Genomic DNA, 21,705 nt, shown 5'->3' on the forward strand with positions numbered 1-21,705 from the left:
AAAAGTTTCATTTTTATTTAAATTAAAGAATTTTTATTATATCATCTGAAAAAATTGGATTGGTTAAGTAACAATTGTACATATGTTACCGTACAACCACACACGGGTATAATTTTTCTTTTTGTCGATTGACTTTACCATAAACTTGATAGTTTTTATGAATCACCGTTGGGGGCCGCCACTGCACTCGATGTTTCTAGCAATTTAGATTTAAGGGTTTACGTACTTCAACGCGTACGCTAATTTCTAACCTAATATCAATGTCATTTGTGTAACTATTAAAGTATGTCCATCAGTATGTACTTTTCGAATGGTTTCTAAATCTTTTACGGTTTATTAACAGATCATGTAAAAGAATGAAATTACGTGATTCTGTTTACGTTAAAAGATAGCATATGAGTATTATAGTAAAATTGATCGTAATGATGTAACATTTAAAATGAAGTTTTTTGAAGGTAATAGAAAATTTAATAAATATCCAGGAAAGCATAAGTAACGTTTTTCAATAACTATACATAATGTTTATATAATATGTAACGATCGTTAACTTTTCTGAAATATTTGATGACACAACGAAAAATAATTAAAGAATATATTAAAATAGAAAGTGAATGATTCCTGATCATCACTATGTGCGGAGACGCCCACATCAAAGAGCAATGGCAACTTTTGCAAAACCTTCGATCTACGGTAGAAGGTTTATTGGTCGATGGTGTTTTAAACGTATGGGATGTTTACGGTGGTTTAAATCGTCTTCACAATGTAATGGAAAGGATATTCAAACATGGCTGTCGAATATTTAATCGAAATGTAAGATTAAATCCTTTAACTTGTTTTTGCTTGACATGCATAGTTATTAATATGATATAATTTACTTGTATTTGTAATTATACTTGGCCATATTTTATTTTTGCCTCTTTATTGTTTAATACAATTAAATTTTTGATTGCAATGTAATATGAAATTGTACTATGTTATAATTGTTTGTTTACATTGACAGTGACATTGGTTTTTTTTACTTTCATTGAAGATGTCATCTTCTTTTATATTTAGAATAATTTTACTATTTTTACTTATGGTCAATATATTTTTATATTATTTACATAGAGAAATACTTAATATAAACTTAATGTTGAAAAGAATTTAATAAAATTTATTATAAGGGAGAACCGGATTGTTGGATTTTTATTCAAGGATTAAATTGGCTGCAGCCCTCTGTAGCATTGTCACCTGTTGTTCCTGAAACAGAAGATTATCTTTCAAATTTACCAACTCGAATTGTCTCACACAAAGATATGTTATGGCTGTACAAGAGGTAATTACCAAAAGGAACATGTTGATTTAATCTATTAGTGTTTATATATATATATATATATATATATATATATATATAAACATCAGATACTTAAATTTACATAACATAATTTAATAATTATTATGACATAGTTTGGAAAGTCATTCTTTGTCACATAAGCTTCCATGGCTTTTGTCTGATAAGGAACATTTACTTTCTTGTTTTGAACCATGGGCATTTTTGTGTCAAGAAAACTTAGCTGAAGCCACACTCTTATGTTTAAGAGCAGTTGAAAGAAACCAACCTACATTGCTTACAGAAATTGATCCATCCTTGGTAAGTTGTCCAAAAACATTTTTATTTATTGTAATGTGTATATCATTGTATTTGTATGATTGATACACATTTTAATCTAATCGTTCACTTAGTATTTTTGTTTTTAGTTTTTACCTTGTTGGATTTCTCCTAAAACAAGTCCAAAGAGACATCGTCGATCTTCTTCATATCCAATTAATTTCTCAACAATAAATCTTAGTGTTGCAAGAGATAAAGTAATACATATTGAGAATTGTCAATTAGAATCATTAAAAATAGCTTCAGACAACAAAATCATGCAACATGATGATGTTAAATCTAATGAAAAATATGAAGATAAATCATTAGATTCTAAAGAAATTAATGATATACCTTTGAAAAGTTGGAGTAGTCTTTCAGTACTGACTAAAAATTGTACATCTGTAGAAAAAAGTGCTTCTGCATCTTTATCATGCGTTGCAAAGAGTAGTTCACATAAAAGTAATGATCCTCAAACATCTTCTGTTGAATTATCAAAAATAATTAATGTAAATTATGCCGAATTAAAACATTCAACATCAAATGTGGATAATAAACAACTTGTAAAGCCAAGGACTCCTGTAAGGAAAGTACAAAACAAAACTAAAACGAAACAGAATCAAAGTATGAAGAAATCTAGCGAAGATTCTGATGTGTTAAATTCTGAGGATACATCAATAAATGCAGTAGAAGAATACCGGATTCCTTCTTTTATACCAAATGAAGGAAATCCAAATGCATATAACACAAATTCTACAGAAATTAGAATTTCTCAAACGCCAAGAAGAAAAACTTCTCTTTTATCAGGTTCAGCGCCTGAATTCACTAGTCCATGGAATTTAGAAATTGAGGGGCAAAAAGATATAAGAACAGCAAAGAAGAGTTTCATGGAAGATGGAGGAAGCAGTGTTCAACCTATGGCAATAGGATATTTTCCCCGTCCAACAGAAGGTCAAAGTTTAACAAATTTTTTAGCTTCTGCACAATTTTCTAGAGCAAATGCTGAATTGGACAGAGAAAACGCACATTTCAGTGTTTCCGAAGCAATGATAGCTGCCATAGAACAAGTAAAATGTAATAGGCAATGGCATCTTATGGAAGAAGCAACTGAAGAAAGCGACGAAGAAATAAATAGCTTAAAACAGAGGATACGATTAAGACGGCGTCAGCGACAGGAAGAGCGGTACAAAGGAAGGACGTGGAATCGCGAACTACTGAGTGATGGCAAAACTGATACTACAACCACTGATCAAAGTGTTAGTCCATTATCAACTTCGTCTGATGCTCCCTCAGAAAATATATCTACAGATGACATAGAAGATTTAGAAGTGGATGACGAGCGAAATGCAGTAAAACTTAAAAATGCTGGAATTTCCATATCCATGGCATCTTTATATTCAGATGCAGATTTGTATCAATCATCCCCTGCACATGGAACAGAATCAACTTTAACTGAGAGTAGTATGTCCGCGGAAGGGGTAGCTTTGTCACTTCTTAGTAAATTTAGTGAGAAACAATTACCGAGAGCGAGTGAATTACAATGGCTGGTCTCTGAAAAGGATGTACCACAAAGATTGTTACCATTACCAAAAAGTTGGCCAATAAATCCAGATGATGCAGAAAATTCACAGTCAATTCCTCTGCGTGGAACAACAGAATGGGCTCCACCAAGACCTCAAATTATTTTTACATCACATCCTCCACCAGTGTATGTTTATGAATTTAGAAGATACATATATATAATTTCATTATTCACTTAAACATGATATTTTTTATACATAGGCGACGGACTCTTATAGCCAAACAGAATTACAGGTGCGCAGGATGTGGAATGAAGGTTGCAATAAAATATGCAAATAAATTTCGTTACTGTGAGTATTTAGGTAGATACTTCTGTACTGGATGCCATACTAATCAGGTAGCATTAATACCAGGAAAAATTTTAACTAAGTGGGATTTTAACAGGTATAACAATTAATAAGACAACATACATTTATAATTTATAAAATGATACTATATATTCATTTATTTGTCCGTTTAGATATTCTGTATCAAACTTTTCATATAGACTGTTGGATCAAATGACATCAGATCCATTATTTCAAATAAATGACTTAAATCCATCATTATATAGACGAATAAAACAATTAGCCAGAACAAGATTATTACGTTTACAATTATTTTTCTTTAAAGATTTTCTATTTACATGTCGATTTGCGACAAGGTATGCATTTCAAATATTTTTTCTTTTTTATTATGAAAAAAGATAATATTCTGAAATTTGTGTTACTTCTTTTAGTGTTCAAGATATACTGAAGAAAGAACCAAATTATATAATAAGTGAACCCCATGTATATTCCATTCAAGATCTGATGCATGTTAAATATGGTATCTTGCCAATGAGATTGCAAGAATTAGTTGAAATGTGTAATATGCATATTATGGGCTGTGAGGTAGTGTTTTTTATAGTAAATATATATATTTTTAATGAAAGCCGAGTTATGTATGTTATATATTTGTACTTTTAATAAGATCTAATCTTGTTTTTAGCTATGCCAAGCTAGGGGATTTGTATGTGAGCTATGTCGTTCCAAAGATGTCATATTTCCGTGGGAATTCACAAAAGTTAGTAGATGTGAAATGTGTGGTGCATGTTTTCATAATGAATGCAAGCAGAATTTTAATAAAGTAGATTGTCCACGCTGCATTCGTTTACATGATAGACGAATATCTAGAGAACAATTTTGACATACGGTAAGATTATCTTGTGTCATATTTTTAGATATAAGTATCGAATTAGTAATTTATAAATTTCATTTAAATTATTATTTGTAAAAAAAAGATATTCCCAAATTGTGCTTTGGTTTCTATTTATCATATTTAATACAAAATTGAAATTGTCAAGTAGCAACAAGTAAATTCGAACTACCAAAAATCTCCATTATATTATTAGTTACATAGATGTGTTAAAATGTAAAAGTTATATTTTAATTTAAAAAATTTAATATATTTGCAAATTTCACGAATTGAAACATTCTATTGCTTGAAACGCCTAAAGTATAGCATTTTATAAAAAAATTTACTTAATATAATTATGTGTACATTACAAATGTAGTAAAGACTGAGAAAATGTGATATTTAAAGTAATTGTAACTTTATTCTTGAAGTATTTTTTCTATTTATTTTTTTTTATATTACATAATTACTCATGCTGTAGTACGTATACTGTTACCAGTCAACACGAAAATAGCGATATATATAATTTATTTATAAGTTTTCGACTTAAATAATATAAATTATTTCAATGTGACAAAAGGTAGTGTAAATATTACGTATTTGCAAAATGTATTATTCTAAATATGTATTTATAGCTTGCTTTTATTTTTTTAACTATTAATTAATTTGATAGACGTTTAATATGATTAAAAATAAAATAAAAATAAATTATTACATGTTATAAATATTGATTATAAAGTGGTAATAATATTTTTAGTACAATGGTTTATAAAAATATTATCTTTATACTGAAAAAATATAATAGTCATAAATGCTGTACCTGGTTCCTATCATGATTGAAAGTATGCATTGTTTATTTATAAAAGTTGTTAATATGGTCGAAGTTTATAATAAAATATTAAAATCTAATAAGATGTTTTATTTTCCGGAAGTATTTGTAATATATGTATTACAAATAAGGTACAGAATAGGTGTGATATGCAATGCTCTTTCGTGTCCTACGTTTTGGGGATTATCTGATATTCCCTTACCACTTTCGTACTATATGTGACGTTATCGATTCAGTATATAGTACTGGTTTGAATTAAAACTAAATAAAGCTTTGTACGTACGAAATTATAAATAAAATATAGATCAGGTTATGAGACACGGAGTCCCATTTAATGTCCGTCTATTCTGTATGTTTCATTCTCTTAATAAATTGTATTGGAAGATTATATACAAGAATGATATGTACAAAAAATGAAAAATCATTATTTTTTATTAAATTACATCTCGTTTACAATGGTTCACATACACACATCTTATAAAATAATAGGTAATACATTCACTGCTGGTACAAAAATATGATATTATGTACACCACCTAATGTCAATAAGTCTTACTATGTAGTATTTCTATATGATAAATTTTTATTATAAAAAAATCACCCTAAATTTGATTTAATAAGTGTTAAAAATATGTACACATCGTTAATTGTGTTTACTATGTACAACTACCCTCCTGATCCAACATGTTCTAATTGATAGGCACATGCCTTGCATAAATATTGTTTATGAGAAAATCGTGATGAATTTGACTGTACCAAAGTTTTGAATACATATATATCACAGGTGGTATTTTGTAAAGAACATGCCTTACAGACACAACTAGTGACTATGAGTAAAATTCGAAAAATAGATCTCTTTGTTACACTTATAATATGTATGCAACTAACTAAAGTAGTGAAGAATACAATTTTATGTATAATAGCAAATAATGAGAAATTATTTCCTCTATAAACTACATATTTATATATATATATACTGAAATTTATTAATTTCGTGCAATGTATTAATCGAAAACATCTAAATTTTTTAAATTCCTAAATTTCTTTATGAAGGAGGAAATAATTTCCTACTTTTGATAACGAGTGTAATGCGTAAAAATATATATTCGTCGGTATTTCAATGTAACTATCCTTAGGAGCATACAATTTATTATCAGTCTATAAAGTGCAACAACAATGCATAACAATACGCCACTCTCTATAAAATATGAGTACCACTTAATTTTCTATTTACTGATATTTGAATATGTGTACCAACCAAATCTTTAGTAAGACATCATATAATAGCATTATATATAAATAAAAAAAAGGAGTAAAAGATTCATTTCAATCTTAACATGCTAAAAAACGGATTTAAAAATATTAATTTTTATCAGAATTTCAATGAAGTATAAAAGTGTGGCGCTAAAATAAATTTCTCAACAAAAAAAAAAAAAAAAAAAAAAAAAAAAAAAAAAAAAAAAAAAAAAAAAAAAAAAAAAAAAAAAGAAAAAAAAAAAAGAAAAAATTAACTTACAAATACTGAGATTGTAGATAGAAATTACTAATATTGTATAAATACTAATAATAATAAAAAAAAGAAAAAAATATAAAGGAGAGAAACCGTGTATTTACCGATTCTTTTGGACATGTTAAATTTATACTGAGCGTAATTTATTTGATTTTTTTATGCCGCATAGATAACTTGAAAATTTTCTTATTGGAATTTCATTATTACATAAATTAGCAATCACTTTGATTTATAAGTTAATGCTCAGTGACCATCTCAATTTTTTTATAAATGTCATTACAGATTACCTAGCAATAATTAGGCAATCCTATATATTATTGGCAACTACACATCTTTACTTAAACTAATTATATATTTAAAGTATCTTTTAATGGCAGCGTTGCTACTTCAAAAAATATCCTAAAATAAAAATTATTTGTAAATTTCATTGTTATTTTAATCTCCATTTAGTTTTTCTAATTATATATTAGAGATATATATGAAGCATATTGATATACTTACTTGTGACTGTATTTGTTGTGTATAGTGGTGAGAGTTTCTTTATGTTTCCGATGTAGTCCATCTTCTTTAAGATTCCGATGTAACCCTTGGTTCATAATATTTACGATGTCTCGTATGTCATCAACACTATAACCGCTATAATATTTTAGAGTAGGAGTCCACCCTCCTAAATCTTTCATTTGTAATGCTAGGAGGAGTGCAGATGCAGCCATTTTACTATCGCTGAACATTATTGTCGAATAATCCATTAATGAGTATTCAAGAATATATCGAGCTAAAGTTAATGTCGGCATCGACACTTTTGCACACTGTTCGAAAACGACATAATTATAATTTGTTACATTATGATAAAAAAAAGTGTTATTAACGTAACTCACCCTAGCATATCGTCGAAGAAATCGATAAGAAAGTGGTATACCAAGATCAAAATCGACTACTTTCAATATGCTCATTTCCATTCTAATTAATTCTCTTTGTGTGTAAGCACCGTCACATATATACAAAAAATCTTCCACCATTGGAGGTATTCTTTCCTTTAAAATTATACAATTACAATAACAACGAGAACAATAATGAGAGACGTTAAGTTTGTTTAGAAATTAACCCTTTGCGGACGAGACGGTTCGAAGTCAACCGTACCATGAGGCCGGGCTGCTGCCGCAATAGTCACTTAAAATTGCTAGCACACATTTCTGCTTAGACACGATTTTCGTTCATAGCACTCCAAGATGTCAAATTCTAAACATATTTACACGCACAGTTTCTCCATAGGATAAATAAAATGACACACGTATGAGTCTTTTATATATACGCATATATGAGATACACGAGTTTCTCGACCATAGCAAAGCGTTTATGTGGGACACAGATATGAGTCTTTCGGCTTTATCAGTTGTTTTCGCCAACTGAATATATGAGTTCCTCGGCTAAACTGATGGTTTACGCAGAACGCATATATGCGGCGGTAGTCCACAAAGAGTTAAATAAAAATAATACAATTAATTTCAATACTAACATCATATTTACTTGCTATGAAAAGACTTGCTGCTCCCAATAATTGTAATGTTTCTTTTCCAACAATTACTTTCGTCAAGTATAGGTCAACTAGTTTCACAGCCAGATATAGAGTTTCATGATTGAGTTCAAAGGATTCTTGAACTTCTACCATCCAGTCAACTAATAAAGCTCTCATCCATCGTGAGAGGCATACTTGTTTTTCCATATAATCTCCAATTGAAAATAGATGTTCCCTTTCTTTTAAATAATCGAAAATATCCATGGCATAGTGAGAAACTTGAAATGGATCCAACCAATTTTCTACATCAAAATCCCATTGAACACCCTCAGGTAATGTTCTTTCAGGAACAGCATCCAGTTGATTCGTTACTAATTTTTCTTCAACTTCCACAGGTACTTGGGGCTCACTTGGTTCATTTTTTTCATCTGTTTCCTCGATTTCTTCAGGCTGTTTTTAAATATTTATTTGAACACTTAAAATTCACATAAAAGTACACGATATAGGTAAAGATATATAATAACAAAAATTGCTTACCTGTACATTGCTTTTTCTGAATTTCTTCGTACTGTCATCTCCAATATCATCTAATGCACTTACATACAAAGAACTGTCCTCTGATTTTTCTAAATCTAAACTACGTCTAACCTTTACAATTTTACTAGGTATTTCAACTTTTCCATCATCCTTTTTTACTGGTTTCACACGTGGCACTGGCTTTGGTTTCTGAGGTATTACCTCTGGCTTAGTCACAACTTTTTCAAGCGTTCTAATAGAACTTGTCTGTGTGAAGGGTTTTACTTGAGTAACAGCTGTCTTTTTTACTGTTTTCTTTGGTTCTTGTGTTTGATGTGTCCCCAATGTTTTTCCAATTGCCTTTAATTTTATATGTTCTATTATTATATTTCATGGGACTTTTATCAACAAAATATAAAAGAAGAAAAATGAAAGATTAAATAACATACATTAGTAATATTTCCCAGTGCAGATCTCTTTGTTGTCTTTTCTTTTGGTGGGGATGCTTCTGCTTTTCTTTTGACACGGGGATCTTTACCGAGAACAGGTGGCTTAACTAAAACATTGTTTAGTGCAGAATTTTGACTTCTCGTGGCTATTCTTTTTCTTGTATTTGTCACATTAGTACCACTTTGTTTATTTTGTATATTTAAAATTTTTGATGGAGCCATCCTTATAATTACTTAAGATTAAAATTCAGATTTTCCCCTATATAGGAATCAAGTATTAATATATTAGATTTAATGTATAATTTTACAGTAATAAAAATACAATCAACGACTGTTTAAATCCATTATTAAATAAAAGATTTTAACCTTAAGTTTTAAATTAAAGTTTTTACTTAAAAATATCTAAATATAAATAAATATTACAGCAATATTTTTTAACGCAATATAAGACTTTCAATAGCAATATGTTAAATATACGTGGACTAAATTACGAAGAAAGCAAAGCTCGATGATCAATAAATTCGATCGTTTATTTGTTCATTGGCACAATTTTATAGCACTTTGATCAATATCTAACCAGTTTATTAAAAAATTGGAATCACTTTCTGTTATAAATCGAGAAATTTTTCTATATTTCTTGTACCCAAATTTCGATTGTTGACTTAATTCATGAAACGATCTATTCAGAATGAGAGAAAAGCGCGGGAATATACACCAAGAATACGTCGTTAGATGAGATACGAAAGCACAAGTTTTATCGTTTCAAAATTACGATACACAATCTTTAAAAGTAATGTCAAAGAAGAATGAAAATAAGTTTAATAAATTCATCATGACTGCTATAAAGACAAGCGATCGCAAAAACGGCCCAAAACTAGTAATTTGTATACACGAGGAAAATTGACTATTCACTTAAAAGGTTATTTTCTGACAATATATGAATTATTCTAACTTACTTGTAAGTATGAATTATGATTTAGTATGTTCTGGTTTAATAATGTTTCTCATTTATCAAATTCTTATGCTACTAACAGATTGCTATGTGTCCATTTATCTCATGAGAGCAACTGAAGTTGACGCTGTTCAAATTATCACAGTTATTGTTAACTCTTCCTGTTATTGGACCACTTCGGTTTACGCCAGCCAATCAGAGACGAAATTAATCCGACCGCCACCTATCGACAAAATATACAATTCAATACTGTTCCGTTTATTCAAAATGTATACATCCGTTTTTTATACTTTATATAATCAATGGCTTATATTGTACAAGTATAATTTTAATTAATCTTTAATATAACGTGTGCATCACATTACTGAACTTTAAGTAGAAAAATATACCAATTGATTAACAATTTGGTATACTCAATTTATGATTGTCTATAATGTAAAACGAAACAATATGTATAAAAAATTGTCCATTACATATACATTAATATATATATACAGAACATTTATGTCTATCTTCCTCTTGTTTGTTCTGTTGAATACTACAATACATTTTTACTGCAAATAATTGGTCTCATGTGAATAGTTTGAACTTAATATTTGTAATAAATAATTAACCTTTGACCTGTATTTAATCGTTCGATTTAGAGTAAAACACTAGCATGTTTGAAACTTCGGGTAGATACATAAATTCTATTTGAGCAATTATAAAGAGTATTTCGTTTCTTTGATGTTCGCTAACCTAACTAAACATGGTTTTCGTTTGGATATTGTGAAAGTTTTGTCACATACCGAATATTTATCATATATTCTCTTCATACGTGTGTACCTTCGCGTGCCGTGCTCCGGATTTTCGTTTTTATTGGTCTTTGATTTTATGAACCAAAAGAATGCAAAGTGAACGTTTTGTAGTTAAGTATATAACAGTGAACAACTGTTTTGCTTATTTGCCGGACACCTGGCTACGTAAATTGGAAACTAAGGTTGGTGCTTTGTTCTTATAATCAACTAGGAAACGTATAGATTGTGAAACATATATCACACATATAGTGGTAGATAGAATATCTGATACACCAATTGGAACTCAACGAGTCGATTTTGAATGCGGTAATATCCTATCGTCTCGCTAGATGTCGAGATTAATTTTTTCTTCGGTTAAGTAGATAATAAAGTTCTCGTAGGCATTGAAGATATTTCGATGATTACAGATCTATATATTATTCATTAATCGTAATAGTTTTAAGTATTACCGCTTTATTACAAGTAATAATTTAAATTTTTATATTAATTTCGTAATAAATGATTTTGTTCATTTCTGTTACCATTATATGATAAAAGGAGAACATGTGCATACGCAAAAAAGTTTTTCTAAAGTAATTATTTAGAAAGGTTAATTCCTTAAAATTTAAAGATCAGCCAATTTTTGGAAAAATATTTGTCACGTATTTTTGTGTATTTACTAATATATACGTAAGGATAGAAAACGGTTCTCAAAATTAGAGAGGAAAAAAGGAATTTTTTTTAACACTTCAAAAACTATTGGATCTGAAAAATATTGTGTATTTTTTTAACAAAAAATTTAATTACACCAGCAGTTTTCTGCAAGCAAAAAATATAAACCTATATAAAAATTATATTAGGAATCATTTATTTTTCTCATATTTTTCTTAAACATTGTTATTCTACCTTTGTTTAAAATTGTTAATATAAGCATTAAATCAGAGCAATGAAACATTTTATTCCGTCGTTTCAATAAAGTTAGGGTCGTAAAAATAGAGGCGGGTCAGAAGGTATTTTAATGGTATACAATAAGTTGAAGAATTATGTGACATTTCTAATTGCTAATGCATTACTTTCCTAAATAAATTTATGTTTAACTGATGGTAGAGATCGGCTGGTAAAATAAAATAGTCCGATTTGCGTTACCCGCTCTTATTGTAAGCAGTTATGCGGGTTTTTATACCTGTGTAATTTAAAATCAGTATTGTGAAAACCAGACATTCAGAGTTCACTACGTCAGATATCTTTTAACTTTTTTTTACTTTTGTGACCTTTATACCTATCGGTTAGACGGTTTAAGTCGCACTACACTAAATTTGTTATCAGTTTATTAAATTTAATCCCAAAAAGTTATCCACGCCTATTGCCTGACATTCTTATACATTGTTTGATGCCGTTATTGGGTGTTATCGAATGAGGAATAGTAATTCCCTTCTGATTTTGTCTACTGCTACACAGGGTATATATAACTTCAAAATGATAAAAGGTAGACAACAGTTTAGGCAAAATTATGCGATTCCAAATGCATGATGTATATCTTCGCTTCAAAAATGCCCATTCCAGGCGTTGAAATATTTTAATTTTTAATAAAATATATGAATAAAATTTAAAGTTGAAGTAAATCAGTGGAACCTAAATAGAGATGAATTATTCTTCGACAAGATATAAATCGTTTCTTATAATATCAATTGTATCTTGTGAATTTAACTTCTTAGGTATTAGAGTAAATTATTATGAAAGATATAACAAATTTGACACGTTTCTGTTGTAGGCTCTGCAATTGTATTAATATATAATCATCCTGTTTTTTTTCTTTTTTTAATAATTCAATATCCTTTATTATAAATTATAGGAGAATGTAATTCAAATAATGCATAAGGATGAAACATATTACATGTCCTATAACGTAAGACCGAATCCCAGTGGAACACTGTGCCTTGGCACAATTTTTGCAAGAAGTTTGAACATTGAAGAAGGTGACGAAGTATTTGTATCCCACTTGAAGGATGTTCCAATTTCAACAAAAATTAACGTTGCACCTCTCACTGCGCCTGATAGGGAAATTTTGGTATGTCCTATAAAATTGCAGGTAGCATTGTCGTACACTCGACTGGATATAAAATTGTATTACTTTTAGGAAATACAAATGGAAAAGGTGCAATCGACACTGTTAAGCCAAATTCACGTGGTAGCTGCTGGACAGCCAATCGTTGCGTGGGTTTCGAAACATACATCCATTACGCTAATCGTAGGCAAGTAATTAAAATTCCCTGTATAATGAGACACCCTATGTTCCCTACGACGATCGTTTATTACCAACAAAATTAGAACGCTACAACAAACAAAGATTAGATGGACATAATGTGAAAGAAGTTATAGTGTAAGAATTCATATCGTAATTAAAATGACTATTGTTCATAGGAATGGTCATTAAAAATAATTAAAGTTTGCTTAGTTACCAGCTGTGGTTAATTAAGGTTACAGAGTCGATAAGTCTTTATTATTTTGCGAATAGAAATATATACATATCTAGAGTCGTTCCTTTTTTACAGAATCGCTAGAGCCAGCAATGAAATACGGAAGGCTCGAGCAATTTTCCGAGGTTCACGTTTCTGATACAATAGCAAGTACAAAAAAGAACGAGTCAGACGAAAATTCCAAACAGTCGTCCAGTATGGCGAACAATCTGCTCTCCGCTCTCAAAAGATTCTTACCAAGCATGAACGATCGAAATTCAGAAGAAGACCGAGCAGCAAAGAATTACGAACTTTTGCAGAGTTTTCGCGATAGGAAAATACCGACGGTGTACCGTGTCTATCCGATGCCCAGTGTGGATGCAATCGAAGGAAATGAATACGACGAGATTGCGCGTTGCCCCTATCACGTGTTTATTCCAAGAATTCAAGCGCCAGAATTCTCACAAACAAACGATTTTGCTATCTGTCGTATAAAGAAGGTTCCAGAGGACAAGCAACACTTGAACATAACAAACACGAATTTTCTCCAGAAAGACGAATCCCCGGTTCCAAAGCTCTCTACGGAATTGATAACGAGAGTGTTTATATTGGAAGATTTATTAGAGAAATCCTCTACGTTGGACAGGAACCATTTTAACGTAAATTTTCGTCATAAAAGCGTATACGTTTCGACTAGTTTGAGAAGCAGTTTGAGCTTAAAAGTAGGCGCGAAAGTAAGTTTGTGTTTGGTAGATACTTTTGAAACATCTTCACCATCTTCCATCGAGCTGTTCTCGTGGAGAAATTCTGTGTCTATGAGAGATTTCCAGAATTTCGTTAAAACGCATTCCTTTCATAAAGAATTGTTAATCAACGCACGTGCTGTTATCGATATGGATAATGGTTGTCGTTGTATAGTGAATATCTCACCGGAGAATTGTAAGTTTGCCATGATCACGGAGAACAATTTAGGAAACGTGAGGGTGCATGTGAGGGATGTTGAAGAGGAAAGTCAACTGAGAATATCTGAACACTTGGATCAAGAAACTCCTTTGTTAGGAAGGACATTCACGAGGTATTGTTTTTCTTCTCTATATGCATTCAAATTATTAGCTTTTTTTTTACATTTGAAAATTATTCAAAATATACAGAATGGTTTATGAATTCATCACCACAATATTTAAGCTAATCTTGATAACTTAATAAAACGAAGGTTTCGAGTAAAATTTTATTGTCATTAAATGAAGAATTTATTGATGTAACAAATAATTTCAAAAGTATTATTTTTCTAACTAAAAAGAAATCGGAGTAATTTTTTAAATAGCAACATGTGTTTTGCTTTTATTTGTTGTTTGATAATTTTTCTTCTACTTCAAATATTGTTTGTTCTAGATACTTAAACAAAATTCTATCAGAATGCGAACTCTCGTTAGATCTTGGTCTAGGCTTAAAAACACAACTACCATTCGAATACGAGCCTGAAAACATCTTAATTTCTGGAGCAATTGGTTCAGGCAAAACCACTATCTGCAAGATACTTATAGAAAAATTACAGAATCCACCGTATTTTGTACATACTCACATGATGGATTGTAGATCTTTAAAAGGTAGATCTATAGATCTATAAGTAAACTGCGATCGTTTAGCCATTTATGGAAAATAGCTCATTTATGGAAAATTTGAAGGTGGAGAAATGAACAAAATACACATAATATTCAGAATATACGAAATAAAAAAATAAAACATATAATAAAATATTTAACCAATGAAATATATCTCTACTTAAAAGTTAATTCTTTGGTTATATTCATAAAGATATAAAATTGCATTCTCAGTCTATTTATACAGGATGATTGGTAACTGGTGGTACAAGCGGAAAGGGGGTGATTCTACGCGAAAAAAGAAATCGAAAATATAGAATAAAAATTTTTCGTTTGAGGCTTTGTTTTCGAGAAAATCGACTTTGAATTTTCGCCCGGTACGCCTGCACTTTATCACGTCTCGTTATAACGGATCTCACTGTAGATTTTTAAAAAAATTTAAAAAAAAGAATTAAAAAAAGAAAATTTTTATTCTATATTTTTGACTGCTTTTTTCGCGTATAATCACCCCCTTTCCGCTTGTACCACCAGTTACCAACCACCCTGTATATAATTATACATATAATATTATATTTAATCTTATTTCCTTAAAGAATTTCTCGATTTATGGGACTTGTTAATTTCTAGGAAAGAAGGCTGAAACGTTACAAAAAATTATTATGACCGCACTAACTGAATGTATTTATTATCAGCCTTCGGTATTATTTTTGGACGATTTAGAGTCCATTACTAGTGCGTCCATGAATGACGAGGGAAACACTCCCGATAGCATAAACGCTGCCAGGTATTTCCGTCTAGTTTGAAATAAAATTGTAAAAATTTATTCTTATTTTCTAATTTCTTGTTATCAGGATCACAGATATATTGGTTAATACAGTGACACAATATCAAGAAAGTTGTCAAGTATCAGTAATTGCTACGTGTGCGAGTGTTAGCACGATAGGTCAAAAACTGAGACCGGCTAGGGGTTGTCATTTTTTTAGGACCGTTTTAGCTGTTCCTAATCTAGAGAAGGTATTTTATTTTGATTGTATATTATTTGTTAATTAGATATTCGGTTGCAATATAAGAAGACACAATGTGAGTCTCAAACATTTATAATTCATAATACGCTTATTTACAAGTGCATAAATTAATTAGAAATAGATCAATTATTAAGGACCAAGTTAGTTAAAATGAAAGTTATATAAATTAAGAGTTATAACTTGAGAAAGAGAGGAAGGAGAACGTGTACGTGGTGATCGAACTATGTATTAGAAAGTTATCGTGTTTAAATAACTCAGATCGTGATCAGTGTTTCCGTTTGGGATATAACGTATACTCTCTAATTAGGCGGATAGAATCGATATTTTGCAATTAATGCTTGGGGACAAGTTGTACGTGCCTGGAGACGTGAATTGGGATTACTATGGAAACAAGACCGAGGGATGGATGGTTCAGGATCTCGTGGATATGGCTGAGAAAGCTGCATTTGCCGCTTGGAAGCGTCACGGTACTACAGTTACCTTCGTTTAAAACAAATATTACATTAAGATATTATATCATTTTCATTTTTATCGTTTATTAATTTATCTAACATCAAACAATTCTTTTTTATCGTAATGAACATATAATTAGTATGTACTCGTATAATGACCAACTATTGTACATTTTATTGTATATTATTATTTTATTGTTATGAGACGATAGAATTGGTTTTAAATAATTGATAGACATGGAAAATAAAAATTATAGATAATTTCATCTGTAAGATTGAAAGAAATTATGGCATAATTTTTAATATAAATATTTATAATGTTAATTTTTACACAAAAGGTACAAAGTTACAAGTTTTCTAATGTTTTGTGCGAAGTAAGAATAACTAGTACCATTTCTGATCATAAGATAAATATTTGTAATGTTGATTTTTACACAAAAGGTACGGTCAAGCCTCCAGTCGAGATCGCAGAAGAGGATGTAGCGGTCGCCCTGAAGAATTGCACGCCGATATCTTTGCAAGGTGTACAATTGTACAAAGGGGCGGGCCACGTTTGGTCCGATATTGGCGGTCTGGCTGAAGTGAAAAGATCTCTCGTAGAGATTCTGCAGTGGCCATTAAAATATCCTGAAATATTCAAGAATGCCCCGATTAAGTTGCAAAATGGGGTTTTATTGTACGGCATGCCTGGCACGGGAAAAACGATGCTCGCCAAAGCTATTGCCAACGAATGCGGTGTTAATTTAATCAGTGTTAAAGTACGAACAAATACATTTTTACTTTCTTCTCTATTTTTCCTTTTATTCAACTTAGTAATGTAATTATTACATATATAAATGTGTATTGCAGGGTCCAGAATTATTATCAAAATATGTTGGTGTTAGCGAGGAGTCTGTTAGAAACGTATTCGAAAGGTAAGAGTTTTTAACTGTATTATGTTCTTCCAGTCAATTTTGACATAATTTTCGAACGTTAAAAAATATTTTAAGTCAAAAAAAAAAAAAAAAATGAGAAAAACTCTTATCTGCAAATATGCGTGATTTCTCGTTTCAAGATTAACGATAAAAATTGGTGAAATTTACAGAGCGCTTCGTGCCAAACCGTGTGTATTATTTTTCGATGAATTTGACAGTCTTGCTCCAAGGTAAATTTATTTATTTTTTACTAATGTTCGTTTATGGACCGTTTTAAACTGCACCATTTATTACCGAACTTATTTCAGACGAGGTCACGATAGTACTGGCGTTACTGACAGAGTGGTAAACCAATTATTAACGCAAATGGATGGGGTAGAGGACAGAGAAGGTGTTGCAGTCGTGGCAGCGTCTTCAAGACCAGATTTATTGGATCCAGCACTGTTAAGACCTGGACGTCTCGATAAAGCTTTATATTGTCCACTTCCGAATGAGGCAGGTAGCTTTTGATTTTATCCTTATAATTCCAAATAAAAGTAATATATTCTAATAAATTCTAATAATAATTCTATATTTTTATAACTCGAAATGAAAGTTTATATACAGAAAAAGATTCTATATAGGTACAATAAAATTATGTAATAGTTTCCCTGATAAGAATGTCAGTTGAATAAAATTATTTCTCGAATTATATAGGTGGACAGGGAGGAAATCTTAATTGCCCTGTGTAAAACACAAAATATAGATACGACGGGATTAGATTTAAAAGAACTGGCAGTACTTACTTCAGGATTTACGGGTGCAGATTTAAATGCTGTGGTAACACAGGCCAGACTATCAGCTTTCGAAGATGCTGTTGCGAATGCTCCTGTAAGTATGTCTAAATTGATTTAGGACTACGTACAAAATATATATATGTACACCACATTAGCCACGTTACGTATAATAAAATGTCAGGCAACGAACCCTTTATCAACGAACCCCACTTAAACGCTAGCATGAATATAAGTTGCGCAATATGAAGGCAATGTTTAAGTAACGAAAACGAATTGTACATATTACGGACCAAAGAATTGTTCCTCTGTTCCTAACGATCGCGCCGTTTTGTTACACGGCCCGTTGTATCTCTCTTCTGTAATAATGAAAAGCATTTTAGCGCGACTCCGGCCGAGAATCATTTGTAGGGAGCTTCCGAAGTAAGATAGTGCGTAATGATGATAATATCGTTAGGTGTATACTCCTCTCCCACCCCTCTCTGCTTATGTCCTATGTATATAGAGTGTCGAGCTGGCTAGGTGGGTAGGTATGGTGCGATATAACTGAGGAAACGTAGACCAGGTTTATTAGCGCACGCTGCCGAGAGCACCAGCCATCCCCCATTTCGCTCCACTTCATCCTGGCCTACGCCTCACTGAACGTCGAGGGGGTTATTATCTTATGCGTTATAATGATACACGGTTTAGGGCCTGCAGCGGTCCTGTAAAATCGAAAGGCAGACACCACCCACACCCTCGGTTACCACCTTGCTTCCAAGAGTTCGGATTTTGCGATTGAACCACGAGATCATCTTCTTCGATGCTTTATTAAAAATACAGCGACTTATGAGAGTAGTCTTTAGTTTAAGAATTACTACACTCGTTGCTATTGACGCTTATTCTGCGTCGATTCAATTCTAAAAGGATACTAATTCTAAATTACATTATTAACCTGACCTTCAATGCTTCTCCACTATCTCAAGCAGAGAAGTTATTTATACAACATATAGGTAATGTAATTTATATTTTTTATAGAACATATATCTCATGTCATATCAAATTTTCTCGTGAATAAAGTTCTCGACGTAATTTTCTTATTCTTGAGTTTCGTTCTATTTTGAATCATAGAACCTTCCTGACTTCAATCGTACCACGAATTTAAGGGACCACGGCGTATATGATATACATGTTTTGGCATCATGCTATTATATATTTTAATAGTATTCGTGCGTTGTTAATACTAACTTAAATACCAGTATCCACGTACTTATAAGCGGTAAAGTAAACATAAAAAGTGAAGCGGTATACGTGTCAGTATTCGCGTTTCACGTGTAACGTGTAAGAGGTGTGAGTGTTGTGTGTCTAATACGCTGAAGGTGGTAGAGTCATTAATTAACTTCCTAGTGAGAAAACGAAGTTACGCCGGCACTTACCTACCGGAAGAACACGAATATCCAAACTGTACGTCTAATTAGCGAGCGAGTTTCCTGAGCGCGACACGTTTCGAGAGGAACGCGTCTTACTGATAAACGATAACGCATATAGGCAGACTTACAGGCCGTTTCTCGCTTAACCTACCAATTAATAGCCTTGTCTTCTTACCCTGACTTCAGGACGGAAAGATCGAAGCGGAGGACATTAAGGTTTCTCAGACGCATTTAATCGATTCCATCAAATCTACTCATCCTTCTTTATCCCGTGTCGAAAAGGAGAAATATAAAAGGATGTAAGTATTTCCTTAAACCGATCCATACGACTTAGCCGATTTTTAGAAGTGGGTCGAAACCTGATTTCTAGATCTGTGACAATGGATCGAATTCAAAATTTTGTGAAGCCTCGAAACTCTCGAAACCAGGAATGTTTATTTCTTTCCTTTTTTTTCTAAAGAATATACATATCTTTTGCTAGGAATTAAAATCTTAATGATTTTTTTTTAGAAGATCAAATTGTTTAGTCAAAGCTTCCTGTATTCGAAAACACAAAACTTCCTGAATTTCGTGGGATTTTGAGGTTTCGAGTGTTTCATCCCTGGTAATTTTTATATTTTTTTTATCGCAGTTATGCCAAATTTGCGAAGAATGATAATTTCGTGGAAGATATATTGCAAAATCAGAAAGCTACTTTGGCATGAACGCAAGATGAGGATGGATCTTCTTTTTGGTGTAATTAAGAATATATTTTCAATGTACAATGTTTCATTGTAAGAAATATGTTTATATCTTTATTCTTATACATTGATACTGGTTACTTATACATTGAATTTTGCAAGAGTACAATCGATTTGTATAAAGTGATTTCTAATAAACCAAAGTTTAATAATTATTCATATTTTTATCTTATAACATAATAACTGTACGCTTATTACTGTTTCTTTCGTGTTTCGTATTTTTAACACAACATTTTAATAAACCTTTGAACGATTTATGATTATATGATATTTTTTACTTGATCTATAAAGTACACTCGCAAAGTTACATTCTGGCACATTTTGTGTAATATATAATATACGTATAATATACATATAATATGCAATATATAACACAGTATAACATGAAGTATACGAGTGAAGACGGAGCCCTATTCTGTAACAATATTATCGAATTCTCCGTCAAGACAGACTGTGCTCGAACAATTCTGGCAAACCGAAATCGCCTGACGCAAAGAAGAACGCGTTCTAATTTTCGTTTTATCGCGTATATACGGTTCTGCAGATCCGCGAAGCCGTTCGCGTAGACGGGGGCCCAGTTTTCCTCGTTTAGCCGAGCATAAGCGTAATCCGGATGCCTGCGTCTCTCAAGAAACTCAGCCTCCGGCGGCGTCGTTGCACGCCATGCTGAAGCTTAACAGCACGGGCATAGCACGCCACGGAACTTTTCGTATTAATAATCGGTATAATAATTAGTATTTTCATGCGCGACTTAGCAGGAAGGATGTGGCCGCATGTAAGACAGAGAACGAGTTTCAGAAGTGAAACACAGTGAGAAAGAGAGAGAGAGAGAGAGAGAGAGTGAGAGAGTGAGAACGAGGCTCTGGGAACTTCGGTGAATCTTGATTTTAAGTTCAGGCGAAGGAGGCGCATATTTCACCGCGCTAATGTCCCGCCAGATAAACTACAATATTAGCTGCCTTCGCCCGTGATTTAATTTAACTTTGCCCCGGTGCGACATCCGCCTCTAGCTTTCAGCTGCCTCCTACTTCAGCCTGGTTAACCAGCATCTACCCCACGACCACCCAACCCTCTCTACGTCGACATGTGTTTATAGTTTTGCGAGGCTGGGATAAGCGGATTCCAAAGAAATTACGCGCTCGTTGAAATAACGTCGGGAATCTTCGTTTCCGGTTCCGATTTGTTCGCTAGTCTCTCGACGAGTTCCTTTCATAGGTGTGTATGTTTTATTGGAAGGAAAATGGAAATAAAATTATATCGTTATACAGTTATATCGTTGCAAATACAGTATTTCAATACGAATAAGTTCATTGGAAAAAGCAAAGAACTATTTAAAAACTTACAAAAGAATTATTTATACACGCACATTAAACGCGTAAAGTTGACAAAAAAGATAGATCCTACGAAATATCTGAAGGTCAAGT

At 31.7% G+C, this 21,705-nt stretch overlaps 3 protein-coding genes across 4 annotated transcripts; 2 read left to right on the forward strand and 1 right to left on the reverse strand.

Annotated features, from left to right (window-relative positions):
• The first annotated feature begins 118 nt into the window (after positions 1-118).
• LOC117233053 (run domain Beclin-1-interacting and cysteine-rich domain-containing protein) lies at positions 119-4,468 on the forward strand. 2 transcript variants are annotated; one of them, XM_033492964.1, is made up of 9 exons: positions 122-455; positions 605-810; positions 1,164-1,315; positions 1,447-1,630; positions 1,738-3,335; positions 3,410-3,592; positions 3,669-3,851; positions 3,927-4,080; positions 4,178-4,468. In XM_033492964.1, exons 2-9 carry the CDS (start codon positions 631-633, stop codon positions 4,373-4,375), a joined length of 2,832 nt encoding a protein of 943 aa, XP_033348855.1. In that variant the 5' UTR covers positions 122-455; positions 605-630; the 3' UTR covers positions 4,376-4,468. The 2 variants fall into 2 exon arrangements, with proteins under 2 accessions (XP_033348856.1, XP_033348855.1); XM_033492965.1 differs by having other exon boundaries at positions 119-810; positions 4,160-4,300.
• Positions 4,469-7,010: 2,542 nt separating this feature from the next.
• On the reverse strand, positions 7,011-11,060 carry LOC117233056 (G2/mitotic-specific cyclin-B3). The gene is made up of 8 exons (XM_033492969.1): positions 10,924-11,060; positions 10,140-10,358; positions 9,184-9,442; positions 8,756-9,094; positions 8,219-8,668; positions 7,581-7,736; positions 7,204-7,511; positions 7,011-7,101 (listed from the first exon to the last, which is right to left on the reverse strand). The coding sequence occupies exons 3-8, from the start codon at positions 9,403-9,405 to the stop codon at positions 7,050-7,052; spliced, it is 1,527 nt and encodes a 508-aa protein (XP_033348860.1). The 5' UTR covers positions 9,406-9,442; positions 10,140-10,358; positions 10,924-11,060; the 3' UTR covers positions 7,011-7,049.
• On the forward strand, positions 10,977-20,436 carry LOC117233052 (peroxisome biogenesis factor 1). Its single transcript, XM_033492963.1, has 15 exons — positions 10,977-11,114; positions 12,764-12,979; positions 13,049-13,163; positions 13,464-14,442; positions 14,760-14,974; positions 15,596-15,752; positions 15,820-15,982; positions 16,301-16,460; positions 16,887-17,203; positions 17,295-17,359; positions 17,530-17,589; positions 17,668-17,854; positions 18,056-18,229; positions 19,728-19,840; positions 20,173-20,436. The coding sequence occupies exons 1-15, from the start codon at positions 11,022-11,024 to the stop codon at positions 20,243-20,245; spliced, it is 3,087 nt and encodes a 1,028-aa protein (XP_033348854.1). The 5' UTR covers positions 10,977-11,021; the 3' UTR covers positions 20,246-20,436.
• Positions 20,437-21,705: the final 1,269 nt, after the last annotated feature.

The sequence above is a fragment of the Bombus vosnesenskii genome, unplaced genomic scaffold (assembly GCF_011952255.1).
Source record: "Bombus vosnesenskii isolate JDL3184/JDL3185 unplaced genomic scaffold, Bvos_JDL3184-5_v1.1 scf7180000013294, whole genome shotgun sequence".
Taxonomy (NCBI): Eukaryota; Metazoa; Arthropoda; class Insecta; order Hymenoptera; family Apidae; genus Bombus; species Bombus vosnesenskii.